General features: G+C 41.0%; 1 protein-coding gene across 5 annotated transcripts in view; it reads left to right on the top strand.

Annotated features, from left to right (window-relative positions):
• Positions 1–1,039: 1,039 nt before the first annotated feature.
• Positions 1,040–26,711, top strand: part of atl2 (atlastin GTPase 2) — an 83,177-nt gene continuing 57,505 nt past the window's right edge. For 2 of the 5 annotated variants that reach the window (XM_078556656.1, XM_078556657.1), the window contains exons 1-2: positions 2,441–2,598; positions 22,963–23,210. In XM_078556656.1, the coding sequence (XP_078412782.1) occupies positions 2,517–2,598; positions 22,963–23,210 (330 nt within the window). In that variant the 5' untranslated portion in view covers positions 2,441–2,516. Of the gene's footprint in view, positions 1,221–2,440; positions 2,599–2,897; positions 3,037–22,962; positions 23,211–26,711 lie in introns of those variants that run through there. The other 3 variants (XM_078556659.1, XM_078556658.1, XM_078556660.1) reach the window with 3 other exon arrangements.

Genomic DNA, 26,711 nt, shown 5'->3' with positions numbered 1-26,711 from the left:
TCTACCTCAACTCCATTTTCCTGCTGTTATGACACAGCAGTTGGAAAAGGCCGAGTTGTTTAAGTCCCAGAGGGAAACTTGAACAACTGTCATAACCTATATTTTCAATTGGTATGTCTGAGATGCAGTTTTGAATTCAGGAATAAGACCGCTGAGCCTCTAAAAAGTTTTTTTATATAAAACTAAATTAAACATTTATTAATTTAACAACAAATTAAATACATGTCTACAAATTACTACCATAATAACTTTTAAACAAATCATCTGATTAATTTGGGGAGTAATTAATCACTCTCAGGTAAACCTTCACCAAGGCAGCAGTAACCCAAAGGGCAGAATCTTGCCCTTGTTGGACAGGCTCAGTGGGGGCAGTTGGGAAGCCGCCTGCTGCCTGCGATCAGGGCTGGAAGGCGATTTCATGTTGGTGGGCCAATTAAGGCCCACCCAGCATGAAACACGAGCAGTAGCGCTCAGCGTTGCCTGCACAGGCAGGGGGAGGAGAGTGGGCAGGGTGAGCACCAAACTTTGCGCATGCACTCAAGTGCACATTTGATAATCTCCCTGAGGCACAGAGCTGCCTCAGGGAGATAAAGAGTTATAAAAAAAATAAAGAACTTAAAAATGTAATAAAACCCTGTCACATGAACAGAGAGCTGTTATAAATTAAATTTAAAAATTTTTATTTTATTTTTATTTGCTTTAGGAAACCTCATCCCTGCTTGATTCTATGCGCTGACATTTAAGGTGAGTATAACCCTAAATATGTACTTCTGAGTGGGAAAAATTGACGCTGACTCCTAATGCAAATATAGCCTGAGAAATGCATTAGCTGAAAAATGGGCAGGGTGGGGAAGTTGATTTGTACACCAAACATAGTTCTAAACATGCATTTTGGCATCCAAAAACACTGGGTCAACTTGTATGTCACAATCTACAGTAATTTGTGTTGCCTACTTTGAAGACAGGCACAAAATATTTGTTTAACATTTTTGCCTTTTCTTCATTGCCCATGATAATTTCTCCTGTTTCTACCTCTAAGGGACCGCCACAGAAAATGCTGAAAATGCTCAGATGTCAGGGTGGGAGTGATATCACCCCTCTGTGCTTGGCATCCTACACTGTTCTGGTGAAGCTCAACATTAGCTTGAGGAACTTCACCTCATCTTTCAATTAAACACTATACAGCCTTCCGGACTCAACATTGAGTTCAACAATTTCAGGTTATAACCTCTGTCCCCTTTTTTATTTCTGGATGGCAGCTATTGGTGATGATTCTGCTATTTCCATTTACATCTCTTTTAGATCCATCTTTTGTTCCCCTACTTGTTCCATAACCATCCCTGCTTGCACTTTCATCCTTGGGTTTAATCTCTTCTGCTGTATACCTTTTGTTACCCCACCCCCTCACCACTATGTCTTTTCCCTGGTTCTGTACATGCTTAAAACCTGTTACACCTTTAATTCTTTCACATTTTGATGAAGGTCATTGACCTAAAGTGAGAACTGTTTCTATCTCCACAGATAGTCCGCCCTGCTAAGCATGTCCAACATTTTCTATTTTTATATTAGACTTCTAGCATCCACAGTATTTTGTTTTTGTAAATTCTCTACGTTTGGAATGAGATAGATTTTGACTTAAAACGTGACCTACTTTCATGCTTCACGAACATAAAAACAAAAGGGGCTATATCTTTAAATGAGTTTACGATACGCCTCTGAAGGAATGTCCCTTTTTTGGGAAGTAGCAGCTCTGGATGTCACATGAACGCACCACATGTTTTTCCTATTCAATATTGCAATTTGGACGAAATAGCAGTTTTCTCCTGAATAAAGGCGACGAAGAAAAGTTTTGAAAAAGACAGAACAAAATATGTTCGCGGCGACGTTATTGTTTCGCAAAAAAAAACTTTATTTCACCTTAGGAGCTTTTCAGTTTTTCACGCATTTAGTTCTATAGACAAATGTGCATTATGACAGACGTGGTATAGAAACTTAGCTTTCATATGGTAAATATATATATGTGTGTGTGTAGATATTAGCGTCTGTTGATCGCGTGATTCTTATATATTTCACTTCAGTTGTGCGTTTGAAGCGCTGCAGTTTCCGTCACACCGACCAATTGCCATTCACTTAGGAGTGGCGAGCACATTCATTTTTGATCTGAGAAATGACCTCTTTGAATGGTGCCTAAATATTCTGAAAATTTGGTTAAATTAGCTTGCATTTTTTGCCAAATCAATTCATGTTTTTATGATTGGTTCTTCCGTTCGATGCCGAAAGCTGATCTTATTGCAGTGTAATTTTTTTGGGGTCTTTTTCACCCTCTACCCTCCTATTCATGGAATTTCGAACCGTGATTCGAAGCACTGAACAAGTCGGGCGCTAGGACCCTGTAGCGCCACACTTCGAGGTCCTCCCCTCCCCGCCCCGCCCCTCACCCCCAGCAGAGCCGCGTTGATAAAAGAGTCGCTGTCAGCCTTTGACGTCAGTCACTTGCTCGATTTAAACTATCAAAGATGGCGGCAGGCAGTGAGTGGAGAGGGTCACAAATCTGTCGTCGTGGCGGCGACGACGTTGAAGGTGATACCACCAACGAAGGTAACAACCCATCCATTGAATATATCCTTTACGTTTAATCGTGTTCTGGGAATGTCGGCTTGCGGGAGGAATCCGCCGGCCTCCACTATCGTTGCGTCCGGTAAAAGTTCGTTTGGAAGAATTTGAATAGCGCCGCGCGGCTGAGAAACTGCTCGCGTGAAAGGAAAGCGGCGGAGGAGGATTTGACATCCTCCCCCCACCGCCGCGCTTATGCTACCGCGCAGGCGTGGTGGGGAGAAGACGGTGGGTTAGGCGCGGAGTGATCTGTGGTGTGTGTCCCCCCCCCCCCCCCCCGCGCACGCGCTGTGAGGCGGTTTCACTCAGGGCGGAGAATCGCTCTTGGGGCCAATGTATCTGGGCGTTGGGATAAGATGCTGTTGAAAGCGGCAGAGAAATCCGAGGAGATGCGGCTCAGGCGGTCTCTGGGACGGAGAGCCGGTGAGGCAATATGATTGGGGGGGGGACGCGCACCAAGATTTTAAACGAGGAAGAAGTTTTAAAATTTGGTCACATCCTTTTGGGGGGGGGGGGGGGGGGTCGCTCATTAGGTTGCCCGGGGTCGGGCGGTTCAGGATCGAATAAAGAAAAACCGTTTACTTTCCCAATTTTAAATAAACAGCAGGTACGGAGAGCCGCAGATGTCATGGGCAACGGCCCCTGCGTTACTGGCGCGCATTCCTGCAATCGGGATTTTCAATGTTTCAACGTTTTCTTTTACATAATCCTCTTTATACATCAGCCGCGGTCGGAGTGTAAACAAACTCCTTTATGACTGGTTTAGTTGGGGTTGTGGGGTTGGGTTGGGGGTCGGGGGGGGATAGGGAGGAAAGAGAATCAGCGGAAGTAAAATGAATTGGTGGTGTGTGTTTTGGAGGTGCCGCGTCCTCCCGGCATTAACACTTGTAGTGAGAGAAGTCGATCAGCCTGCATTGTTGAGAAGTGTCAGGTTCCTTTGGTCGGGGTGGGTGGGTGGGGTGGTATTTCTCCGCTCATGTGTTGGGAAAGCCTCACGTGCTGTGGGTTTTTTTGGGGGGCGGGGCGGGGGTAAAGTTCAATTTGACCGGGTCTAATTCCCACTTTGCAACACGCCTTGCACTCTGACCTCCCCTCATCTCCAAGCCCTGCCTGAGGATTGACCTCTTTTGCGGCTCTTGCCTTCTCCGTGGTGGCGCGTGGAAGGAGAGGGTTCGCGTTCTGTCACCGGTCTGGGGGGGGGGGCGCTCGCTGCTGCTGCTGCTTCACCTTCCAGGTCTCCTCCCCTCCAGCGCTCCAGTTGCACGTTTCGAGCTTCTCGGGGAGAAGGTTATATAACAGCACGGCAGACCCATTGCAAAGAGACAACAAGGGCATCTTGGTGGGGGAGGGAACAAAAGTGTTTTCATCCCCAGCCTGTTTTGACGTGAGCCGAGAGCAGGACGCCTGTTGTTACTTTAACGGTGGCCTGAAGGGAAGGACTTGACTGCGAGGAACGTTTAGGAGCTGGAAGCTGGGACATTTATCATCTCGTTTCACGAAAGTTTAGGTGTCGCCACATTTTTGATCGATTGTGATTTCTGAACTTGTGCAAGGAAAGCAAATCTTGTAGAAATCCAGTCGTGGCCTTTGAGTAGCAACGTGCGGCGGTTCTATTTTTTGTTTTGTTAGCATCCATTTGGCCTCAGATCTCCGGCATTTCTAGTGAAGGACTCGGGACCGTTAACTAAATGTTATTTCAAGTCTGTGATCGACAGCTGGGACCACCATTGATCGAAACGAAAGGCTTGCCTATGAGTTTTATTCATTCATGGGATGTGGGCTTCGTTGGCTGGGTCAACATTTATTGCCCATCCCTACTTGCCCTTGAGAAGCTGGTGGTGAGCTGCCTTCTTGAACTGCTGCGGCCCATGTGGTGTAGGTTCACCTGCAGTGCTTTTAGGAAGGGAGTTCCAGGATTTTGTCTCTGCAACAGTGAAGGAATGGTGATATATTTCCAAGTCGGGATGGTGAGTGGCTTGGAGGGGGACTTCCAAGCAATGGTGTTCCCGTCTATCTGCTGCCCTTGTCCTTCTAGGTAGTAGTTGTGGGTTTGGAAGGTGTCTAAGGAGCCTTGGTGAATTCCGATGGCAGTGTTTTATGGTATGATGCCTTTTTTCTCGAGACTTGAGTGAGGCTGCTAATAGGAGTTGGAATGATGGCCCAAAATCATAAATGATGTTAAATGCTTTCAAAATTTTAGAAAAGTGCAAAATTGAAGCAAAAAAGTACAGGTCTAATACTAGTAATTAACCACCTGCAGAACATTTTGCATAACTACGTCAGATAAGGTTATTGATGCCCTTGACATTTAACGCATGCTTTCAAGTGTTTATGTGGACTTTATTCCTAGTGATTTGGATGGTCATTACAGCTGGGTGTCAGCCAGTTTGGTGGCGTAGCTTTTTGTTGGTTGAATTTTTTTATGTGAAAATTGTCTTCTAATGAGTAGACCCTTGATAAGGTCCAGATCATTGTATCAAAATCCTAATAGTTCATGTCTACTTGGTGCAAAAGAAAATGAAATAAATCCCTTTTATGAAGTTATGATATATATTGGCTGTTATTAAAATTTTCTCCTTATCTCCTGAATGTGACCTGTTGAACTATTTTTCTGTAGTTGCTAATAGCAGTTCTGTATGTTTTTCAAGTGCTGGTATATGTCCTAGTCAATGTATGTGAGTGAGCTATTTGTGGGTGACGTGCATCCTGTAATCACCAGAAGTTCTCTCATAGGTGCTCTCCAGAAGTGAAAATCCTTTTTTGTTCACTTCCCTATCCCAGGAATACCTTCCCCGTCAATGCTATTACACAATTCTAGAAATTAGGAAGCCATTGTGTTTGAATTTTTTTGTATAGTACAATCCAACTGAAACAACAGTACTGTTTAAATATGAATGGTCTTCTCGTTAAAATTGAAATGGCAAGCTTTTTAGCTATGAATCCTTCCTTTCAAGTTGTTCTGCTTTGTTTTCTATCTCCCTCAGCTTTGCACAACTGTGACCAAGCATGCAGATGACTTGTAGCAGGCCTTTGCTGATGCTGTCGAAGCGTCCATTACAGGATGCAATGTGACTGACCTCTAATAATTCTGCTGCGTAACTTGCCATGAGGATTATAGGGGTTTTTTTTTCAAGCATCAAATGTGAGTGTTTGTGGCAAGGCCAGCTTTTGCCCACCCCTATTTGCCCTTGGGATAATGGTGATGAGCCTTGAACTGCTGCAGTTCATATGGTATAGGTACGCCCACAGTGCCATTAGGGAGGGAATTCTGGGACTTTAACCCAGCGACAGAGAAGGAACGGCGATATAGTTCCATGTCAAGATGGTCTGTGACGTGGAGGGAAGCTTGCATGCGGCTGTAGGTTTGGCAAGTGCTCTTGGCGAGTTGCTCCAGTGCATTTTGTAGACAGTACTCACAGCTGCCACTTTGCATTGATCTTAGAGGAAGAGAATGTTTAAAGATGGGGTGATGGAAAGTAGGCTTTGTCCTAGATGGTGTGGAGCTTTTTGAGTGTTGTTGAAGCTGCACTCATTCAGGAAAGTGGAGTATTCCATCACACTCCTGACTTGTGCCTTGTAGATGGTGGACAGCATTCAGGGAGTCAGGAGGTGAGTTAATTGGTGCAGAATGTTCAGAGGAATTTTTGATGTATTGTTGATTCACAAAATATAAGCCAGTGCAGCACTTCCCCAAAAAAAAACATTGATTTTTGAAAAGTATTTCACACTTGTAGGATTGTTGGATTTTGTTAATGTTTTGAATAGCTATTTGCTCAACTTGGACTTTCATAAATATCCATTTTTAATACTGTATCATGAACGTTTCAAAGGGTAGAAGGTTGCAGAAAATAATTTTGGGAGAGGGTAACAAGAGTAGTCACAGGTTGTCCTTAATTAGATTTTAGAGGATTGGAAGAGATATGGCAAGTGGATTGGTTTAGGAAAGAATTCAAAGTGTAGGAGCATGATGGAAGGTTGCAGTAGTGGTCATGGAATGAATGTGTCATAGACTACGGGTCTTTTGGTTAAGATGTATAAGGGAGCATACCAAGTGTCCCCTTTCTAAGTTAACTGTTGCTGTGTATTAGGTGGAGTAGGTAGGAACTAGATTGGAAGGGAGTCATAGGAGCGAGTAATTCTTATGGCAGTGATTTTGAGAGATGGAGAAGCTAGTGTTTTGGAGTCAGTTGAAGTTGACTATGGATGGGAAGGGTTGGATTGGGGGCATGGGCAAACCGCAACAGTTTCCAGCATTGAAAAAAGCCCAGGAGCTAGTGCAGTCGGGTGACAAGTGCTGAGGACCGATGGAGTGGAAGTCGTTGGAAGACTAAGTTTATGATGGCTGCCCTCAGGATGAATAATAATTTGTCTGGTCACGTTTGATCATGCAACAGACAATTGGGCCAGTTGAACTTGCACTTCTGCCTGTCACCCTTAAATTTGAGGCCATCAAGACGAGCATTATATCGGGGACCAGTAAGAGATGAGAGATTTGATGGAAATGGAGATTTGCAAACCAGCACGAGGCAGTTGAGTAGATTACTGGAGCCGATGTGATTTGTGGTAGCTACGTAATTGGAGTAAGGATGCTTGAGTGCTGCATGGGATGCAAACACCTTGTTTTCCAAGGCTCCCCTGCCCCAACGAGAAGAATATACCTGATAGATGTGATTGTGGCTGGATACCAAGTACTATAAACTTGTGTTATCCGGCACTAGTAAATGGAATTTCTGACCGCCCAATGTATTTTTAAGCCGATCGCTTTCACTGTTCCGATAATGCATTCTTTAAAAGGAAACTAAACAAGAACAATAGATTGTAAATATGAAAAGTTGTTTTTGGGTTCTGCATTAAAATTCTTAAATTATTGGGTCAGTTTTGGTTATTGTGCCTGAATAAAGGTATACCGCACCTTGTTTTGTGTGGGAATAATGTATCTCCCTGTTGACCAGCATTTTTGATTAACCAGCATCACCCATGCCCTGAGCATGCCAGATAAGAGATTTTACTGTATAAGTGACCTGATTTGCAAAAAAGCAATCATAGTTTTGTGTATCTATGTGCCATTGGATCTTGTCATACAAGCAAAAAATAGAGTGCTGGAGTCAATGCTGCATTATGGTACACTTGAATCTTTTGAAACTGTTCAGCATTTTCCTGATGGAAAATGTCTTTGGTTTGTGGCGTAAGTGGCTTATCAGCATCTGGGGAAATAGTCTCCTGCATGAAAGGCTACTTTTTAAGGGGGGATGGCAAGGGAGTGAGACTGAAAAATAAAAACCTTATTGACATTTGAAGGTTACTGCGCTGACGAAGGTAAACGTACTTTGAAAATTGGAGTTCAGGCTGCTGGTTTTTGAACAGGTGTGATTTTGGTATTGGTAGCACTGTTGAAAGCTGAGGCTTTTTGTATTTTTTGTAGCAAGCATGTGAATGAGAAGCATTTAAAATTAATGCTGTTGATCTCCTTTAGCAGAAACAAAATTCTGTTACCACTGTCCTCAGATTCAAGCACCCTAGAGTTGTGATGGTTCTACTTAATGTTTGTACTTTCAAATTACAGTTGTCACAGCACTGCCTGCAGATCAAACATTTCTATATTACAGCTGTTCTGTTTATTTCAGTGTTGTCACCAGGCTTGGTGTTCTGAGAATCCAATTGGAGCTAGTATACTTAAGTTTTGTGTTCTTAATTCATCACCCACCAGCATAATGTAATATATCCCAAAGTGCTGTCCAGACATAATCCAACTGCAGAAGAGAAGTTCATAATCACTGTGGAGTTGTTTTACACTTTCAATGAGATTTATGAAAATCTCACAAGCCCTTCGTTACAAAGTTTGCGACAATGGATTGAAGTAAAATGGCATTGCTGTCAAACTTTATAAATCTTTACTTTCAAAATTAGTCAGAATTTAAACATGGATTGAAATGTGCAAGTGAAAGACAAATGTTGAGATGGAGCTCTTCATCCACATCTCTCTGTAGATAATCTTTGTATTTGCAGCATTTTCTGTTTTGTACACTGATAGATTAGTTGATTTTGATGGATTTTGTTGCATGAACAAATGAAACATTTCTGTTCATGAACTCTGCAAGAATGAAGAAAATAAGTTGAGGCAAAATTTTTCTGTGGTGGGGGAGGAAAGAAAAGTATTTTGTGTCTTAGTGTACCTCTGAATTTTTTCCAACATTTGATGTAGCTCGGAGCTGTTAGATATACTAAGTACTTTGAAGCAACGAACAGTTATCTTGGAGGTGCATCATGATTTATGTGAATAATTTAACCAATATTTTGAGTTTTCATGGGGCAGACTTTGGTAAAGTTAGTTGTTTATTGATGAGACTGAAACTTTTGCACTGTATCCAGAAGTAAAGAAATAACGTTTCAAATGATTGATTAACCGGTAATTTGTTTAGAAGGATTTTAAGGACTTTTGGCCCCCATCTTTTCACGTGTGCTTCAAATCACTAGCAGATATCTTACGCAAATTGAACTACTAAGCTGATCCCGGTTTTTACATTTTTTTGGGTACCATAACTTTGACTAATTTACATAATATTTGCATCTGAAGCCTTGCGTTATTTCAAGACCCTCAAAATTCCCCTATTACAGGTGCATCTTTGAATCCTAGATGTCCAGTAATCACTTCAATATTTTCTACTGTGAAATATAGGTTATCCGATGAAGGCTCACAACAATCGGCACATAATTCTAATTCTAGAATTGCCAGTTGCATTCTTTAGTACAGTCTACATAGTCTTGCCCTATAGATTTTTTTTAAGTGAGCTTGATCCCACTTAACCTGAGGTGGCAATAAAATTGTGAGAAAATTGTTAATTGGCTTTAAATTCCCAGGTTTAAGGAAATATTTTGCATGAAATCCCAGGAAAGGCTGTTGAAATTTGGGTTAATAGGTTTTGGTTCCTATACACTAACATTAGGAAAAACTAGATCCTCAAACCTAATTTGCCATGCGCTGAGGTTCTTTCTAAAATTTAATCATCCATGTTGGAATGGAGGCTATTTTTGATAGTTCTTAAGTATTTTTGAGGGGAAAGTTTTCTCATTTTTCATTTTATAATGGGCTTGTGTACTTAGAACTCTGGTTTTTCACAGTTGTTTTATAATTTGGTACAATGAAAATTGGGGGAAAACGTGTGCATCCCAGAATTCCCTATATAGCAGCAGGAAGCCAGAATATATTATGGGAGTTTTTTGCTGCAGGAATGCAACTTTTTACAAACTTAAATGTTTTACATCAGGTAGCGACGTGTTATTGAGTAAAATGAGTCTATACGGAAGAGATTGAGTGTTTTAACTATATTATAAAATCGCAAATAGTCCACTGATGTCAGCAGCCCTACAGTATTTTACCATATGAGACCACCCTAATTGAAAGTTTCACAATCAGTAGCACTATGGTCAATTTTCTTATGAATTGCCCTCTCATCTCTTTTTAAATGTTACACTGTCCATTCTCAAAGCCACAGTGTTGAAATCAATTCATAGCACCATATTTTAGTAAATTTGATTAATATACAATCTCCAAAAATAATTTGCTAATATTATAGTCCCAGTATTTGATTAGTTTCTATTTAGGTAAACGTTTTTGATTCTTTAAACGTTTGTTCTTTGCTCCAAATGTTTAGGGCCCTTCCCTCACCTTTGACATTTCTGCTTGATGTGCCAGATTCAGCTTGCAATAACTTCAAAGTAAGATTGCAACCTGAAGTGTTGAGATTGGCGGGGTGATAGAGGGAGTGAAATCATAGTATAGTGCAATACTGCTAAATCACTAGAGAATTACAGCATTCATATCTTTTGGGTATGTGGACAATGAACTTTGTATTCTTATCCCTTTTTGTTTAGTAAGCTTGCTATCCCTTGGCTGATCCAGCTGGCTGGAATATGTCAATTAAGCAGTGCATCTTGTGACTAACCTAAATTTGAACCTTGGTGTCTTGTATCTGAGTAAGCAGGTTTGGTCAAATGAGTGATGATTTTGAAATATATTGTATATTACAGTTGGAGTCTCTTACTGAGCTGCAAGCCGAACAATGAATGTTTCAAATGTCAGGTTATACATTGGAAATATCAAAGCCTGTCTACTATGTTCATCCGCTCTCTTGAATGTGAAAAATACCATAATTATAGCTCTGCCTAGAAACTGCTAATTGAACTTTGTAAGAATTAAAATTGTACAGAAGCAAGAATAAATCAGCAAAACATAAACATAGTACTCAACTTAACCCACAGACGTTTCAAACCAGTTGAGATCCAGATCTTAAGCTTGGTCTTGTAATTGGAGAACTGCTAAGGTGGAGGAACTTGTAACAGTTGTGACAACTGTTTCCATTTCAAATATTTGTGCCTGGACTAAACCTGATGAAAGGTCATTGACGTAAAAAGTTTACCCTATTTCTCTCTGCATGTGCTGCCTATTTCCAGCAATGTTTGTTTTTACTCTATTATGCTATTGTTCTGATGGGGGTTGGGGGGGCTGGTGTTGGTGGAGTGAGAATTTAAAAACTAATCAAACTTGGCTTAAAACTGCTTGTTTAGATGGCCAGCATTCATGCACATTAAATGTTAGGGGAGACATAGAGGCACAATTACATATATATAAACATTTCTTAGAAAAGGGAATAATGCCAGAGGATTAATGGACACCTAATGTGTTTCTAATAGATGAAAGGGAGATGGAATAAGTCCAATTAGCTTAACATCAGTGATAGGAAAGATAATGGAATCGTTGCTGAAAGATGTAATAGTAACACCTAGGAACTGAAAATATAATGGTCAGTGCAGATTGCAAAATAAAATCATGCTTGACCAACTGTATTGAATTCTTTGAAGAAGTAACCTAAGGTTGGATAAGGGGCTCTTAGAAAAGCCTTCAGTAATGTACTGCGTTGTAGACTCCTGGCTAAGGTCAGAAGATGGAATAAAAACAGAAAAATGCTGGAAATATTCAACAGGTCAGACAGCATCTGTGGAGCAATAGTTAACGTCAATGATCTTTAGATATCCGGCACATCAGTTCTGACAAAGGTCATTGATCTGAAGAATTAACTTTGTTTCTCTTTCAACATAGCTGCCTGACCTGGAGTATTTGAAGCATTTTCTATTTTTATTTTCAATTGCTGTGGAGCAAGTAGCAGAATAGGTAAGATGGTTGCTCAGATTTGCTAGTGATATTAAACAAGGATCGCTGCTGGGACTGCTGTTCACCATTTATATAAATTGAGCTGAAGAGTTGAAATACTATTTCAAAATTTGCAGACGACACCAAATTTGTGTGTGTGGGGGGGTTGTCTGGTGATGGGAGGGCTGTCATAATAGAGAAAATGAGTGTGTAATTGGCAGATGAGCATCAAGAAATAGGAAAGTGAGTACGTTTTGGTAGGAAGAATAGAAAGGCTGTATACTCTTGGAAATTAAGTCCCTAAATGGGATAGGAGCACAGATACTTAAATCACAAAGGTGTAAAAGGTTAATTTTTTTTTAAAAGCAAAAATGATATTTTGTATAAAACCTTGGTTAGACCATATTTGGGGTATTGCAAACAGTTGTTGTCTCCATATTTTTAAAACAAACATAGAAACTAGAGAGGATGCAAGAAATAATAGAATTGTATCAAATTGAGGGGTTATAACTATCAGGCAATATTGACCATGTTGGGGTTCTTTTTCTCTAGAAAGTAGAAGACTGAGCGGTGACCTGAGACGTCTTCAACGTTGTTGTCAAGCTCATCCTGCTAGTTTTATTCTGGCAATTTTAATATAGGTTTCATTTGACTTTGAGTGGCTCTTTAGATGCCTTGCTTGTCTCTAGGCAACAACGGATGCTGGTGTGATAACTTGGAAGTCATGTGCTACCATCTGTTCTCCATGCCAAGATCAGTTGGAGTTGAAAATCCAAGGTCTCTAACCAAATTGCTAATTTGGTACCAACTATAGTGTTGCTGGCAATCTTGGATACCATAAGAATGAGTGGTGTAGGAAGTCAAATATGTCAATGGTAGGCTGAAGAGGCTGGGCATAAATGTATCAAAGAGCTTTGCTTTGCATCGAGTGGAAGTAGTTACTGTGTCTTGTCTTTTTCTGATGAATCTGCGTATGCTTTGCTTTGATATCCTTTCTATCATGTCTCCAACACTGCATGCAGTACTCTAACTATTAACATTATGCATCTACTCATTAGAAAGTTTCTTTTTTGAGACATTTACTAAAATTTTGTCTTAACTTTTATTTAGCCAGCCAAATGTTTAATGGATTGGGTTTAAAAGCAGTTTAGACTGATGTGTTTGACAGCCATCTGGATTGTCTGTTGAAACTAATTTTGCTGTTTCTACTTTGTGGCTGTGAGCATAAAGCTCCTTGTATTGTAGTGCTAAAACATGTTGAGATGTCAAAGGCACCTGGTGGGAATTAGTAAAACCGCAGCAGTGAAATAGAGCACATTTAAGTTAGATTTATGTGGAACATTACTTTGGTTTAGCCAGAGCTTCTTATTGATGACGGTTAAATCCTGTGGCATGGCGATTTCTATTTGGCTTGCTCAACTTGCAGCCGCGGAATCATAGAATGATATAGCACAGAAAGGCCATTTGGCCATCAAGCCTATACCAGCTCTTAGGAGTAATCCAATTAGCTTTACTCCTGTCCTTTTTCCTAGTAGCCCTGCAAATTTTTTTCCCTTTAAGTATTTATCCAATTCTTTTGAAAGATATTTGATCATTGCCACCCATTTATTCATTTTGCATTCCAGATCACCATAACTCAGTGTATATTTATTCTTGTCTCTGGTTCATTTGCCAATTTTCTTAAATTTGAGTCACTGGTTATCTGTTGCCACTGGAAATAGTTTCTCCTTGTTAAATTGATCAAAACTCCACACACATGTCTCAAAACTGGCAGCCTTGGGACGCGTGTGTGCCATTTTTTTGGAAACAGGTCCTGAAGCATTTCACAGGACCTGTAGTGTAATTAGATAAAGATTGACATCAATTAAATCTATGTCTAAGGCAGCCACACTGAAGATGGATGGTGATTTGGGAAGGCCACAGCTCACTTTTGGTCACTTGAGCAGTGGAGAAACACTCCAGATGGAAATTGTGCAGAGAAGTGCAACTCCTTGAGCTTGGTTGGGTGGGGTCAAGGGTTACTCTGATCACTCGGTGCATGGTAAATGTCGTGCAAAGCAGATGACTACTTGGCATGCTGCCCCGTCCATGTAGCAACTCGCTGAACAGGTCACTATGTGTTTTCACTTACTTAATAGCACTTAAAAATTCTTGCATGGCTAGCTTAAAAAAAACAGTCCGGTTTTCGGACATTACCGGTTTTCAAATTTGAAGTACTGTACCTCCTCTTAGATTTCCCCTTAACATTTACATTCTGGCAAGACCAACCCCAGCTTCTTGAGTGACCATTTCACTGAAGTCCCACATCTTTGGAATTCCAGTATATCTCCTCTGCCCTCTCACCAAAGGCCTTGACACTTGACAAGTGTGGTGCCCAGAATTGGATGCGCTACACCAGCTGAGGTCTAAACCAATAAGATAAAGGTTTAGCATAATGTCCTTGCTTTTGTACTCTCTGCCTCTTTTTATACAGCCAAGGATCCTCCGTACTTTGGAACAGCCTTCTCAACTTGGCCTGCCACCTTCACAGATTTGCTCCCCCAGGAGCTTCTGTTCCTGCACCATCTCCAAAATTGTTGCTGTTTAGTTTATATTGCTCCTGCTGATTCTTCCTACTAGAATAGTTCATTTCACACTTTTCTACATTGAATTTCATCTGCCATGTGTCTGCCATTTTTCCAATCTATAATGTCCCCTTGAAATCTGTTACTGTCCTCTTTGTATCATTCTCCACCCCTATCCCAACCCAGTCTATGTCTGATTGTGGAGGGGAAAAAAGAAGTTATCCCCCAATTCACTTACAACAGCCCTTTCAAAATCCCAATTATCTAATCATAGGCTCTCTATTCACCACAACCTTTCTGCAGCTGCTGATTTGCACACCTGTAGCCACTGGGTGGCTAACTGGTCTTGCTGTTCACAGGCAGATCTGGCAGGACCATATAAAGTACTATGGGATCCTGCTGAGATCTGTTAAAATTGTTCACTATTCCAGGGTCACCTGGGAATGCCAATATAATCCTTCCACCCCTGACTACTTAACCCTACTGTAAGCCAACTTAAACACTCCCCTATGTCTCCTACAGCTGCAACTGTAACAAACAAAGGACTTCTTTGTCACTAAGGTTGAGACAAGCTGGTGCCTCTGCTGCTTCCCTCCTCCCACTAGCCCACTGGGCCAAACTTTCTCTAAAGCAATCTCTTCCCTGGCCCTCAACGTGCATCTTTAGTTTCTTTCCTATCTCCCCATATGCCCTCTCTGACCTCACCTTGTTCATGAGACCCACCTCCTGCTTCCTCAATCCTATTGCTGCTTCATTTCATGGTCTCCATGTTAGCTGATGTCCTTAACAACTCAGTTTTGCCTTGAGGTACTGTTCCTCTCTCCTTTAAATTTTCTTTCTTCCTCGCCTCTCCACGAAATTAACCCTTGAGCCCACTGTCCATGCAAGCTACTGCCCCCATCTCTAAACTCCCTTTCCTTTCCAAAGCCCTTGAACCTATCATCTCTAAACCCATGCTTATCTTTCCTGGAGCTCCATGTTCCTAGTTGCCCCAAATCTTGCTTTTGTCACAGCCACAGTACCATATCAGCTTTTGCTAAAGTCACAAATGATGTCCTGTGTGTCTGTAACAAGGATACAATATCCCTCCTTGTCCTGTGTCTCACCACCTGCCTCCAACACCACCTCCATCACCCAGCTGGTGCAGGGATGAAGAATTTCCACCATTTGACAGAATTCAGACTTTGTGGCCATGGAATTCTGCTCTTTTAATTCCTTTTCTGACCTCTGCCCCTGCAGAGGTGCATTTGAGCGTGATCGTGCTGTAAACATTTTAAAAGAACACAATGCGACTGAGCTTACAAACACAACAGCAAGAAGAAATTAGGCTTCCCTTTTGATTCTAGCAGAGGGAAATGTACCTGTGCAGTTTGCCTTCCCCTGGCTGCCAGTGCAATGTATTGACGTGTGAATTTGTTGGATGTTGTGCTGAAATGTGAGCTGTGGGGTGAGGAAAGAGGGATTGAACACGGTGTGTGAATGTCACAAAGCATAGGAATAGCTCCATGGTCGAATAGGACTGCATTTCCTGCCAATGCCGTGCATGCCCTGAACGTGTGTAGTTCGAGCATGTTGCTCTGTGACATCGTTTGAAGTGCGTGAGTAGGCAGCAGCCAGGACCAAAGGTGGTGCTGCTGAGATCATCACAGCTGAGAGGCAGCGTCCTTTTAACAGGCACTCAGAAAGAAATGCAAAACTGTATTAACTTGTACTCCTCCGTTATGAGTTATTTAAATTATACATAAAGGAAAGACACAGATTTATGTCAAGACAGTGCACTCTGTCCTTCTTGGGTACCAGCATGCTGGGATGAATCTCAGCTGCTTGGAACCGGAATTCATATAACCAGTTAGTTTGAAAAAAGTGCTTTTTTGCAAGGAATAATTAGAGTTGTCTGGAACAAAGTGCGATAGCAAATCATTAGGTTTCGTGTGAAAACTGTCTGCCATCCATAAAGCCTGAAGAAAGCATATGGCAGCCACAATAGCTATTAAATAAGCAAGCATTGATGGGGGATTCCCTGAGAGCGTTTTCCCGTGGAAAGGAAGGAGGCGATGGGGTGAGGAGGAGCAGGTGGTGACCCCCATAAATACTGCCCAGCACTCCCTATGGCCGTCCGCACTGGCTGACACTCCCCAGGATCTGCTGAATTTTGAAATTCTCACATGCACGATTCTTCTGACGGCACCACGACTTGCAGCCCATAACTGTGCATATGCAGAGGTCTGACGAGAGGCCCCTTTCAGATTGTTGTGCATCTTTGGCCTGAATGTCTCTCTCTGGCTCTGAGCAGTGTGGGTTTAGGGTTTGGGGACAGTTTTGATTAACTTCGTGCCAAATTTGATTTCTTGGTTATAAAGTACTGGGTAATAGGTCTTTTCTTTACTTGTGCCCTATAATCCCTGTATTCTCTAAATCTGATTAGCTTTATTGGCCAGCAAGGAAAGTTGAACATGACATCATCATTGAAAATTAGCATAAATAATGGCATTGACAGAAGACATGGAGCATTCCATTTGTAATTTTGTTCTAGTAAACCTTGCAAAGCCATGCAAAATGTGAATTTTAGGAAAGTAGCTTAAATTAGTTTGGAGGTTGTAACTGCCATTATATGTTTAGAGAAGTCGGTTAGTGATTCAAAGTTCTTATGTATATAACAGCAGTTTGTATTTATGAAGGTTTAATGTCAAATGTTTCACAGGAACAATACAAAACAAAGTACGAGTCTGAGCCACAGAAGGTGGTATTAGGTCTGGTGACCAAAAGCTTGGTCAAAGAGTTGGGTTTTAGGGGAGTGTCTTAAAGGAGGAAAACAAGACTGAGGTAGAGGTTTAAGGTGGGATTCCAGAGCTTAGGGCCTTGGAAGACCAAAGCTGTTGTCTTTGTTCTCTGCCACAAGACCTGCTCCCTAGCTATTGACTCCATTACTCTCCTTGGAAATGGCCTGAGGCTGAACCAGAATGTTTGCAACCTCGGTGTAATATTTGATCCTGAGGTGAGCTTCTGTCCACCTATCTGTGCCATCACCAAGATCATCTGCTTCCAACTTTGTAACATCACCTGACTGCCAACCTTGTCTCAGCTCATCTGTTGAAACCCTCATCCATGCCTTTGTTCCGTCTAGACATGACTCTTCCAATGCATTCCTGGCCTGCCTCCCACATTTTATCCTTCATAAACTTGCGATCATGCAAACCTCAGCTGTCCCTGTCCTTACTCATGCCAAATCCTATTCCTCCATCACCCTTGTAATCGCTGAGCTACATCGGCACCCAGTTAAGCATTGCTGTGATTTTAATATTCTTTTTATTTCAAACACCTCCATGACTTCGCTCCCTATCTTTGTAATCTTCTCCAGTCCCACAACTCTGTTATCTGCGCTCGTCTAATTCAGGTCTCTTGAGCATCCCCAATTTTAATTGCTCCACTATTGGTGACTGTGCCTTAAGCTGCCAGGCTCTAAGCTTTGGAATTTCCTCCCTAAATCTACCCAAATCTCTGCTTCTCTTTCTTCCTTTTAAGACATTGCTTACCTTTTCAGCCATCTGCCCTTAATTGCCTTATGTGGCTTGGTGACAAATTTTGCTTTGTAACACTACTGGAAATAGCCATGGGAAATTTTATAATGTTGAAAGAAGTTGTCGTCATTTGTCTCCCTATCCTGAGTTTTGTGTCGTCTGCAAACTTTGAAATTATACCATATATGTCCAAGCCCAAGTCATTTGTGTATCTTGTTAGGGGCAGTTGTTCCAACAATGACCCCTGGGGAGATCGCTGTTACCCCATTCCATTCTGAACAACAACGCCATAATCATGTTTTCTGTTCTTATTAACCAATTTTGTATCCATATTGTAACTGCCCTTTTAATCTCATGGGCATCAATTTTATTAACCAGTCTTATGTGGTACTTGATGATATGTTACAAATGCTTGTGATGAAATGAGGATTTAGAATTGATGCTTATTTTTAACGTTTTGTGTAGCAGACTTTGTGAAAAATGTCAATTTTTCAATATGCTGTGTTTTAATTTGCCTATGGGCTGCTAACTTTCTTATCACTCCTTTCGGAATATCATGATTGTACCTCTCTGCATTACTTGTAATTGGAATAGCAATGGTATCACTTCAAGTGAAAACTGGTCTTTTTTTTAGCAATTCTGTTTTGGGGTCATATAATTTTCATTCATTCAGTTCTTGAAAAAGTATTGAAGCAGTGTTTACATTTTCATTTAGTGCCACGTCCCCCGACTATTTTTCCAAGATGTACAACCTTCAAGAATATAACTGAATGTAAGGATTTGAGATTTTTACTTGAAGTACTTGATCTATCAACTTCCATACTTCTAAATGTTAGGCTGAACATTTTCCCCCAATAATTCTGCTCCTTGAGCTTAAAGATCTCCAAGCACAACATTGAAGAGGAGCTGGGAAATTTTGCTGCCATGGCTAATATTCACCCCTCAACCTACACCTCTTAAACAGATTATTTGTTCGTCGTCATGTTGCTGTTTGAGGGACTTCGCTTTGGGCAAATAGGTTGCTACATTTGTGACATTAACCGTGACTGCTTCAAAAGTGCTTTGTTATCTCTAAAGCACTTTGTGATGTTCTGAGGTTGGGAAAGTTGCTTTATAAATCTAAGCTCTTCATTTTCTTTTGCAGTATTACGGTAAAGTAAATTGGGATTTCTGCTTTGCCTGTTTCTCCTGTTACTTTTGGAATGTTTCCGTACACGGTGTTCTTGGAATTCTAAAATTGAATGTTTCTGGCTCTTCAGTTCATCTGTAATGGAGCTGGAGTAAATGCGAGAAGGATTAAATCATTTATTGGTTGAATGGATTAAAGTTTTATTATTACAAGCAAAATGCTTTTGAGGTTTGCCTTGGCCATGTCATTAGAGTACCAAGATTAGATTTTAGTGTTTTCAGAATGAAGTTTGGAGATTAAACATCTTCCACCACTACCCATGAAGTTATATGTATCAAAACATTGTTTTCATCTGAACAGTTGAAAGGTCACTGACCTTTGTTTCTCCCTCCGAAGATCCTGCCAGCCCCGCTGAGTATTTCTAGCATTTTCTGTTTTAGACTTATGTTTACTGTTTAAGTCAAGCAACTTATAGCTTCACTTTGTTACTCATGTAACTAGATGCTGTACAGTTTGTTACTTTTTAACTTTTCTTAATTGTGCTTACTGCAACAATCAACTATTGCTTTTGTATTCTTGTTAAATAAAATACTGCAGATTCTGGAAATCTGAAATAAAAGCAGAAAATTTTGGAAATTCTCAGCAGGTCAGGCAGCATCTCAGGAGAAAGAAAAACAAGAGTTCTGGGAAGGGCCATCGGCCTGAATTCGGTTTCTCTCCACAGATGCTGTCTGACCTGCTGAGTATCTTCAGCATTTTCTGGTTTAATTCCTATTTAACAAGCTACATTTCCTGTATACTGAAACTTAACCATTATGTAAAAAGAGCCTTGGCTGGTGTCCTGCAGAACAAATCATTTTACATGTATTTGGGACAAGTATTGGAAACAATTTGGGCTGCCCAGACTTCCTCTTTGATCTCTGGAAAGACAGTGGGTCTCAGGCTGAAATTGCCAATTGATTTAACACCAGGTATGGGCAAACGAGATAAAACAGCAGAGAAAGTTAAGTCTAGCCACCACTTCAGGGCTTTTGGGAACAAGATAAACCTGAATTTTTAAGTAAACAGACTAATTTTATGCTTCTCGGCTTGTCTGGTGACCTATATACAGATTGAACAGAGTACGATTTAAAATTACATTCTTGCAATTAAACTGCAAATCACAAATTAAGAATTTGCATAAATGTGAATCTCATTTAAATGGATCTTCAAAATAACTGTTAAACAACTGATAATTTTGGACCCTCCTAGCCCAACAATGCTTGAACCAGTGGCTGGAGATGCTTGCGTCTTAACATAGGTGATGGAATCCAGCATAGGTGATGATCATCAAATGTTTAAATTACAATGTTGTGCACCTTCATAGAAATATAATTATCTCCTTTTTCTGGATGTTGGATATTGGGGTAATCCTAATCCTTAACTTTAATACAGGCTAGTGGACTCGATGGATGTTTTGATCTATATTTATCAATACACTGATGCAAACCTGTACATGCAGTAATTGTGAGGCTGACGCTAATTTTACTCTCGAGCAACAAATTTATTGGGCCCTGGTGAAGTGTCCTCTGACTTTTTACAGTGGTCTGCTCAAAACTGAAGAATTTCTAAAGTATACTGTGCAAGTCAAATTGTGTTACTCCTTTAATTGAGAGGTAAGCATGGTGATAGTACAGTAAGTGTGTCCATTGTACATTTACGTATGCTTAATAGTACCATTAGTAGTTACAAACTGCTTTCTCTTTCCATAGCTTCCCCACTTCCAACCTAACATGCTCGTTAGAAATGCTAGCTGTTTATTATTCTAGATATTTCATACACAATTCGCCAAGATTGACCTGCAGAATCCTTGCGTCTTTATCTTTTTTAGATTTTTTACTACAGTGAAACCTTCCTTTATTAACAGTTCAGATGCTAATACCTGCCTGTCCAGTAATTAAGGTTCCACTCTCTCCATCCTACACTTTACTTGATTTTTTACCTCTACATGTCCACAGTGTGATTTAATCTAGTTTAACCCTCAACTGTTATCCCTACCTCAGTGTTCCCGGCTGCTAGTCTTGAAGGAAAGACGTCTTTCAATTTAATGCTAGTCTGCTTAGAAAAATAATTTGTCATAACGTGTATTTAGTTTTTAATTTGATACCGGACTTTGCTTTTGTCATAACTTGACTCTTCAAATACTCTATGGACTTCCAGCATTTATTACCGACAAACTCCTGCTTTGCATACTTTGTACTCATTGTTTTCTATGTAGCATGTATTCTTTTCCAGAAAGTCAGTTGGTGAAGGCTAAAAATGGAGTTAATCTTCATACTTTTTTTTGATACTTGTGCACAGTTGCATTGTGCCAACTAAACCAACAATCACCTGTATCTATTTGTAAGTGGCTCAATTAATGCCCACCACCTGCATATAAATTAAACACTTAATTGTACATACTGTTAACTGTATATTAAATGGGAAACCTGGAGGTAACAATCTGTTTTAAAATGTTCAATTTTTTATCCTACCGTACCATTAGGCTGGACCTTTTTTAAAATAGATGATTCTAGTAGTGCACAGTGCGCTATTTTGGGTGAATGTTGTTGAACCTGTGCCAAAACTAAAGAATTTTAGAAGTTAATAAATTAACTTTGTCTTAAATTTTGTGAATAGTGCATCAAAAGAACTTTGGTTTGAAGGAGAAGGCTAAAATGTTCAAGGTGCTTGAGTTTTGCCATGGGGCCTTGTGTATTAAATTGGCAAACTAAATAGCTTTGTCAAGTGGAATGGAGGAAATATACACTACCCCAAGATGCTCTAGCCCAATTCAGGCAACTAGATCAGAATTAATACTTCTAATGTGCACGAAGAGCATGCTTAGGAATTTGGATTATTTTACCACCAATGCAAAAATAACTTACCTGACTTTCATTAGATTTAAGTGCAGAACTTTTATACCTTATTTAGCATTCTTGGGCTCGTAGAAGGATCCAAAATTATCAATTGTTTAACAGTTATTTTGAGGAGCCATTTAAATGAGATTCACATTTATGCTAATTGTTAACTTATGATTTGCAGTTTAATTGCAAGAATGTAATTTGAAATTGAATATTTGTCTTTAGAATGGATTTCTTAATGATCTAAAAATTCTTAAGTATCTTCCACAGCAGGCAAACCTGGTTCTTTTAACCTCAGTCGTGCACAAGTGAAAAATGTTTATATCCTTCTGGGTATCTCTTTTTTAGAGGCCAAAACAATAAAGACTTTTAGTGAAACTAAAGATTTGTTTAAAAATATTCTTTGTATAGGGGATGGAATATTTGTCTACCGGCATGTTACCATTGACCACAAGCTGCTCACTGTGCACTATTGATTCATCTAAAACACTCGAGTTTTTCTCTGGCACAGAGGTGCATCTGCTTTTAGTTTGCAGGCAAGAAAAAAAAAGGGAATGACCTGACTACATAAGCAACGTGCTGGCTAGAAATGATTGTTAGTAACCTTGTCCTTGTTAATGATCTTGTGGTTTGTATGTAAGCTGTTGACAAACCAACATAATATATTTAATTTAATTCCTGGCTCAAGATTATGAAAAACATTATTCAAACTTGCAGATAAGAAGTTGCATTATTTTTGTTTGTTTTTAAAAAGTTGTGATTAATTTAACTGTTTATACATTACCATTTTTAAAATTTAAACCTTAGTTGGGTGGTAGCTATTTATTCATGTACTCCAGTCTGCCAACTATTAGTTGCTATGCCTAGCTAGGGCTTTTGGGCAGAATATGTTTGTGTCTCTTTTAGGTTAGGCAAAATACATTTTTGAAAAAGATGACTTTTGATTCCTAGTGTGTGCTGAGTTTAATGGATTTTAATTGGGACTAAATTGTTTTGACGTGATTCTGGACTAGGAAAGGAAAAATCTAACCAGGTGAGAGAATCAAATTGCATGGTTAATGTCATTGTCATTTATAGCCTAGGCTAAAATATTTTTCGTTTTCAACAGATGAGTCCGGTAGCCAGGAGGCTGTAATGAATTCAGAGGATGTTCCCATGAAAGAGGCAAGACCGATACAGGTGGTGTTGGCACATGAAGATAATCATCATTTTGATCTCGATGAAGAATCCTTGGAACGAATTCTATTGCAGGAACACATTCGGGACTTGAATGTTGTCGTTGTCTCTGTGGCAGGAGCATTTCGTAAAGGCAAATCATTTTTGTTGGACTTCATGCTGCGATACATGTACAATCAGGTAAGAGACCATGCTATCATTTCTTTTACTTAAAGTCTAAATTGTTTTGAAATGTGAATGTTGAAAGTATCTTCAGCCACTTAACAATGACAATTGTATATCCCTATCTGAGTGTTCCCATGAGTTAGATATTTGCAAGGTTTTTGTTTGCAACCAGTTGGTCTCAATTGAAACTGTAGTTGAGTAGCTACTTGTAGAATGCTTGCTTGGTTCTTGTCCAAATGCTCCAGGGCACTGAACATGAAATTCATTGCGCTTCATTTAAGCCTGCAGAGCAGTAATGTTCTTCAGGGTCAACCTAGGATAATTTGTAACTTGCTCTACAAATTCACTTTCTCCCACTTTCCTTATGAATATGAATCATTTTCAAGGAAAGGATACCCCTTTCACCTTGTACCTCACAAATCACAATTCCCGTTAGCCTTGATTGTGACTGTTGATGGATTATTTGATTGCAGAGGACATCACAGTTGATTGCGTTTGTTCATAGCTGACATCAATGTCTACTTCCACAGGGAGTCAATTGCTGACTGACATGCTTTGGGAGTCCTCTTTCCACAACCTGGGCTAATTATAGGACCTTTAGTATCACCTACTGAGAACAGATTAACCCTGGAAGTTCCTGGATTGTGATCATCAAGTACTTGCAAGATACAAATTGGAATCAGATAGAGAAATTAGTCCTTTAAAAGTGTAAACTTATAGTGACTTGTTTTGAGTAGATTTCAAGAGCAGAGCCACCTGCATGCTTGCTCTCTTTCGCTCCTGTTTTTCAGCAAAGATGCCAATTTCCCTCTGCCTGTTAATGTTCCCTCTATATTCCCTTGGAAATTTAGCAATTGCACTGCCAGCTCTGGCTCAATTAGTAGCATTTCTACCTCTTGACTCAGGTTGTGGGTTCAAGTCCCACTGCAGGACTTGTGCACAAAAGTCTCTAGGCTGAAACTAATGCAATACTGAGAGAATGCTTCACTGTCAGAGGTGCTATCTTTCAGGTGAGACGTTAAAGTGAGTCCCGGTGTGCTCTGTCAGGTGGACATAAGATTCCACGGCACTATTTTGAAGAAGAACAGGGGAGTTCTCCCCAGTGTCCTAGATATTTATCCCTCAATCACCAACAGAAACCTGGGAAGAGTGTGCTGCAGTCAGCCTCGCGGTGAAGCAGCCTGGGCAGAGTGTGCTGCAGTCAGCCTCGCGGTGAAGCAGCCTGGGCAGAGTGTGCTGCAGTCAGCCTCGCGGTGAAGCAGCCTGGGCAGAGTGTGCTGCAGTCAGCCTCGCGGTGAAGCAGCCTGGGCAGAGTGTGCTGCAGTCAGCCTCGCGGTGAAGCAGCCTGGGCAGAGTGTGCTGCAGTCAGCCTCGCGGTGAAAATAATGAGTGACATCAAGACAGCATGAGAGAGCGGCAGAGAGATCAGAACCAGCGTGAGTGTGGGGAAGCTTCAAAAAGTGATCTCAGCACAAAAGTGAGAGCTGATTGATGAGTAGTGGGTAAGTGTTTTTCTCCAGTTTAAAATAGATTAAGATAAGGATAGGTAAGGGCTCTAGTTATTTAAAGTACATAAATAATTTAACTTTTTTTTACTGTATTAACTTAAAGTAAGGGTTTTTTTTTCAATTAGAGGCGTGGCAGGGCAGCTCAGTCCTGTGTTAAGTCCTAGACGCTCCTTGCGCTCTGACTGACCCACGTGTGCAGGAAGTGCCACCAGCTGCAGGCACTTGAGCTCCGAATTTCAGAGCTTGAGCGACAGCTGGAGGCGGAGAGTTGCATCTGCGAGGCTGAGAGTTTCGTGGATAGCACATTTTTAGACGTGGCCACCCCACAATTTACGGAAGTGCAGACAGAGGGGGAATGGATGACCATCAGGCAGGTAGTCAGGAAATCCCCAGGGTGCCTCTCGCTCGAGAACCGTTTTTCTGCGTTGGAAAACGGTGAGAGTGATGGTTCCTCTGGGGAGTTTCTGCGGCCGTAGACATGACTCCAGGGTGGTATGTTGCCTCCCTTGTGCCAGGATCAAGGACATCACTGGCTGCAGGGCATTCTAAAGGGGGAGAGCAGCGGGACCTGTACAAGGTGCACAGGTTGCACCTGAACTGGAATGGGACCAACATCCTTGCGGGGAGGTTTGCTGTTGGGGAGGGTTTAAACTAACTTGGCAGGGGGATGGGATCCTGAGAGGAGGTTCAGTAGGGAGAGATGCATAGCCAAAAATAGAAGAGAGCAAGTGAGTCTGGAAGCCATAGAAATTATAGGCCAGTTAAGGCACAAGGGAGTTTGGCAAGGTTGGATGGTGTTTATTTTAATGCAAGGAGTCTGACGAATAAGGCAGATGAGTTGAGTGCACAAATGAACACATGAAAGTACGATGTCATTGCTGTCACAGAGACATGGTTGAGAGAGGGGCAGGAGTGGCAGCTCAATATTCCAGGATATAGGGTCTTCAGGCGAGGCAGGGAATGAGGTAAGAGGAGGGGATGTCGTGATATTGATCAAGGAATCAATTACAGCAGTAAGGAGGGATGACATCTTAAAAGGCTCCTCAAATGAAGCCATGTGGATAGAACTGAAAAAAAAAAGGAGCAATCACATAGCTGGGAGTGTACTATAGGCCCCCAAACAGTCAGAGAAATAGAGCAGATATGTAGGCAAATTTCAGAGAAGTGAAAAAATAATAGGGTAGTAATAGTGGGGGATTTCAACTTTCCCAACATTAACTGGATTAGTCATAGTGTGAGGATTTAGAGGGAGCGCAATTCTTAAAATGCATCCAGGAAAGCTTTTTAAGCCAGTACGTAGAAGGTCCTACAAGAGAAGGGGCGGTCGTGGACTTAATTTTAGGGAATGAAGTGGGGCAAGTGGTAGAGGTAAAAAGTGGGGGAGCATTTTGCAGATAGTGATCATAACTCTGTTAGATCCAAGGTTGTTATGGAAAAGGACAAGGACGGGCCAGAAATCAGAGTTCTAAATTGGGGGAAGGCCGATTTTTAATAAGATCAGATATGATTTGGTCAGAATGGAGTGGGAACAGCTACTTTTAGGTAAATCTGCATCAGAGCAGTGGGACTCATTCAAGAAGGAAATAGGGAGAGTATAGGGCCAAAATATTCCAGTAAAGATAAAGGGTGGGATCAACAAATCCAGGGAACCCTGGATGCTGAGGGATATACAGGATTGGCTAAAGAGAAGAAGGGAGGCTTATGGCAGATACTAAGGGCTCAGAACAGCGGAAGCCCTGGAGGAGTATAGAATGTGTAGGGGGAAACTTAAAAAGGAAATTAGGAGAGTGAAAAAGCATTGGCAGGTAAAATAAAGGAAAATCCAAAGTTATTTTACAAGTACATTAAGAGTAAGAGGATAACTAGGGAAAGAGTAGGGCCCATTAAGGGCCATAGTAGTAGTTTTTGTGTGGAGCCGGAAGACGTAGGTAGGGTTCTAAATGAATACTTTGCGTCGGTGTTCACAAGTGAGAAGGATGACATGGGTATGGAAATCAGGCAGAAGGAC

The sequence above is a fragment of the Cetorhinus maximus genome, chromosome 14 (genome assembly GCF_964194155.1).
Source record: "Cetorhinus maximus chromosome 14, sCetMax3.hap1.1, whole genome shotgun sequence".
Classification (NCBI taxonomy): domain Eukaryota; kingdom Metazoa; phylum Chordata; class Chondrichthyes; order Lamniformes; family Cetorhinidae; genus Cetorhinus; species Cetorhinus maximus.
Note: the sequence above shows the minus strand (reverse complement) of the source record. Positions and strands in the feature narration are given on the sequence as shown.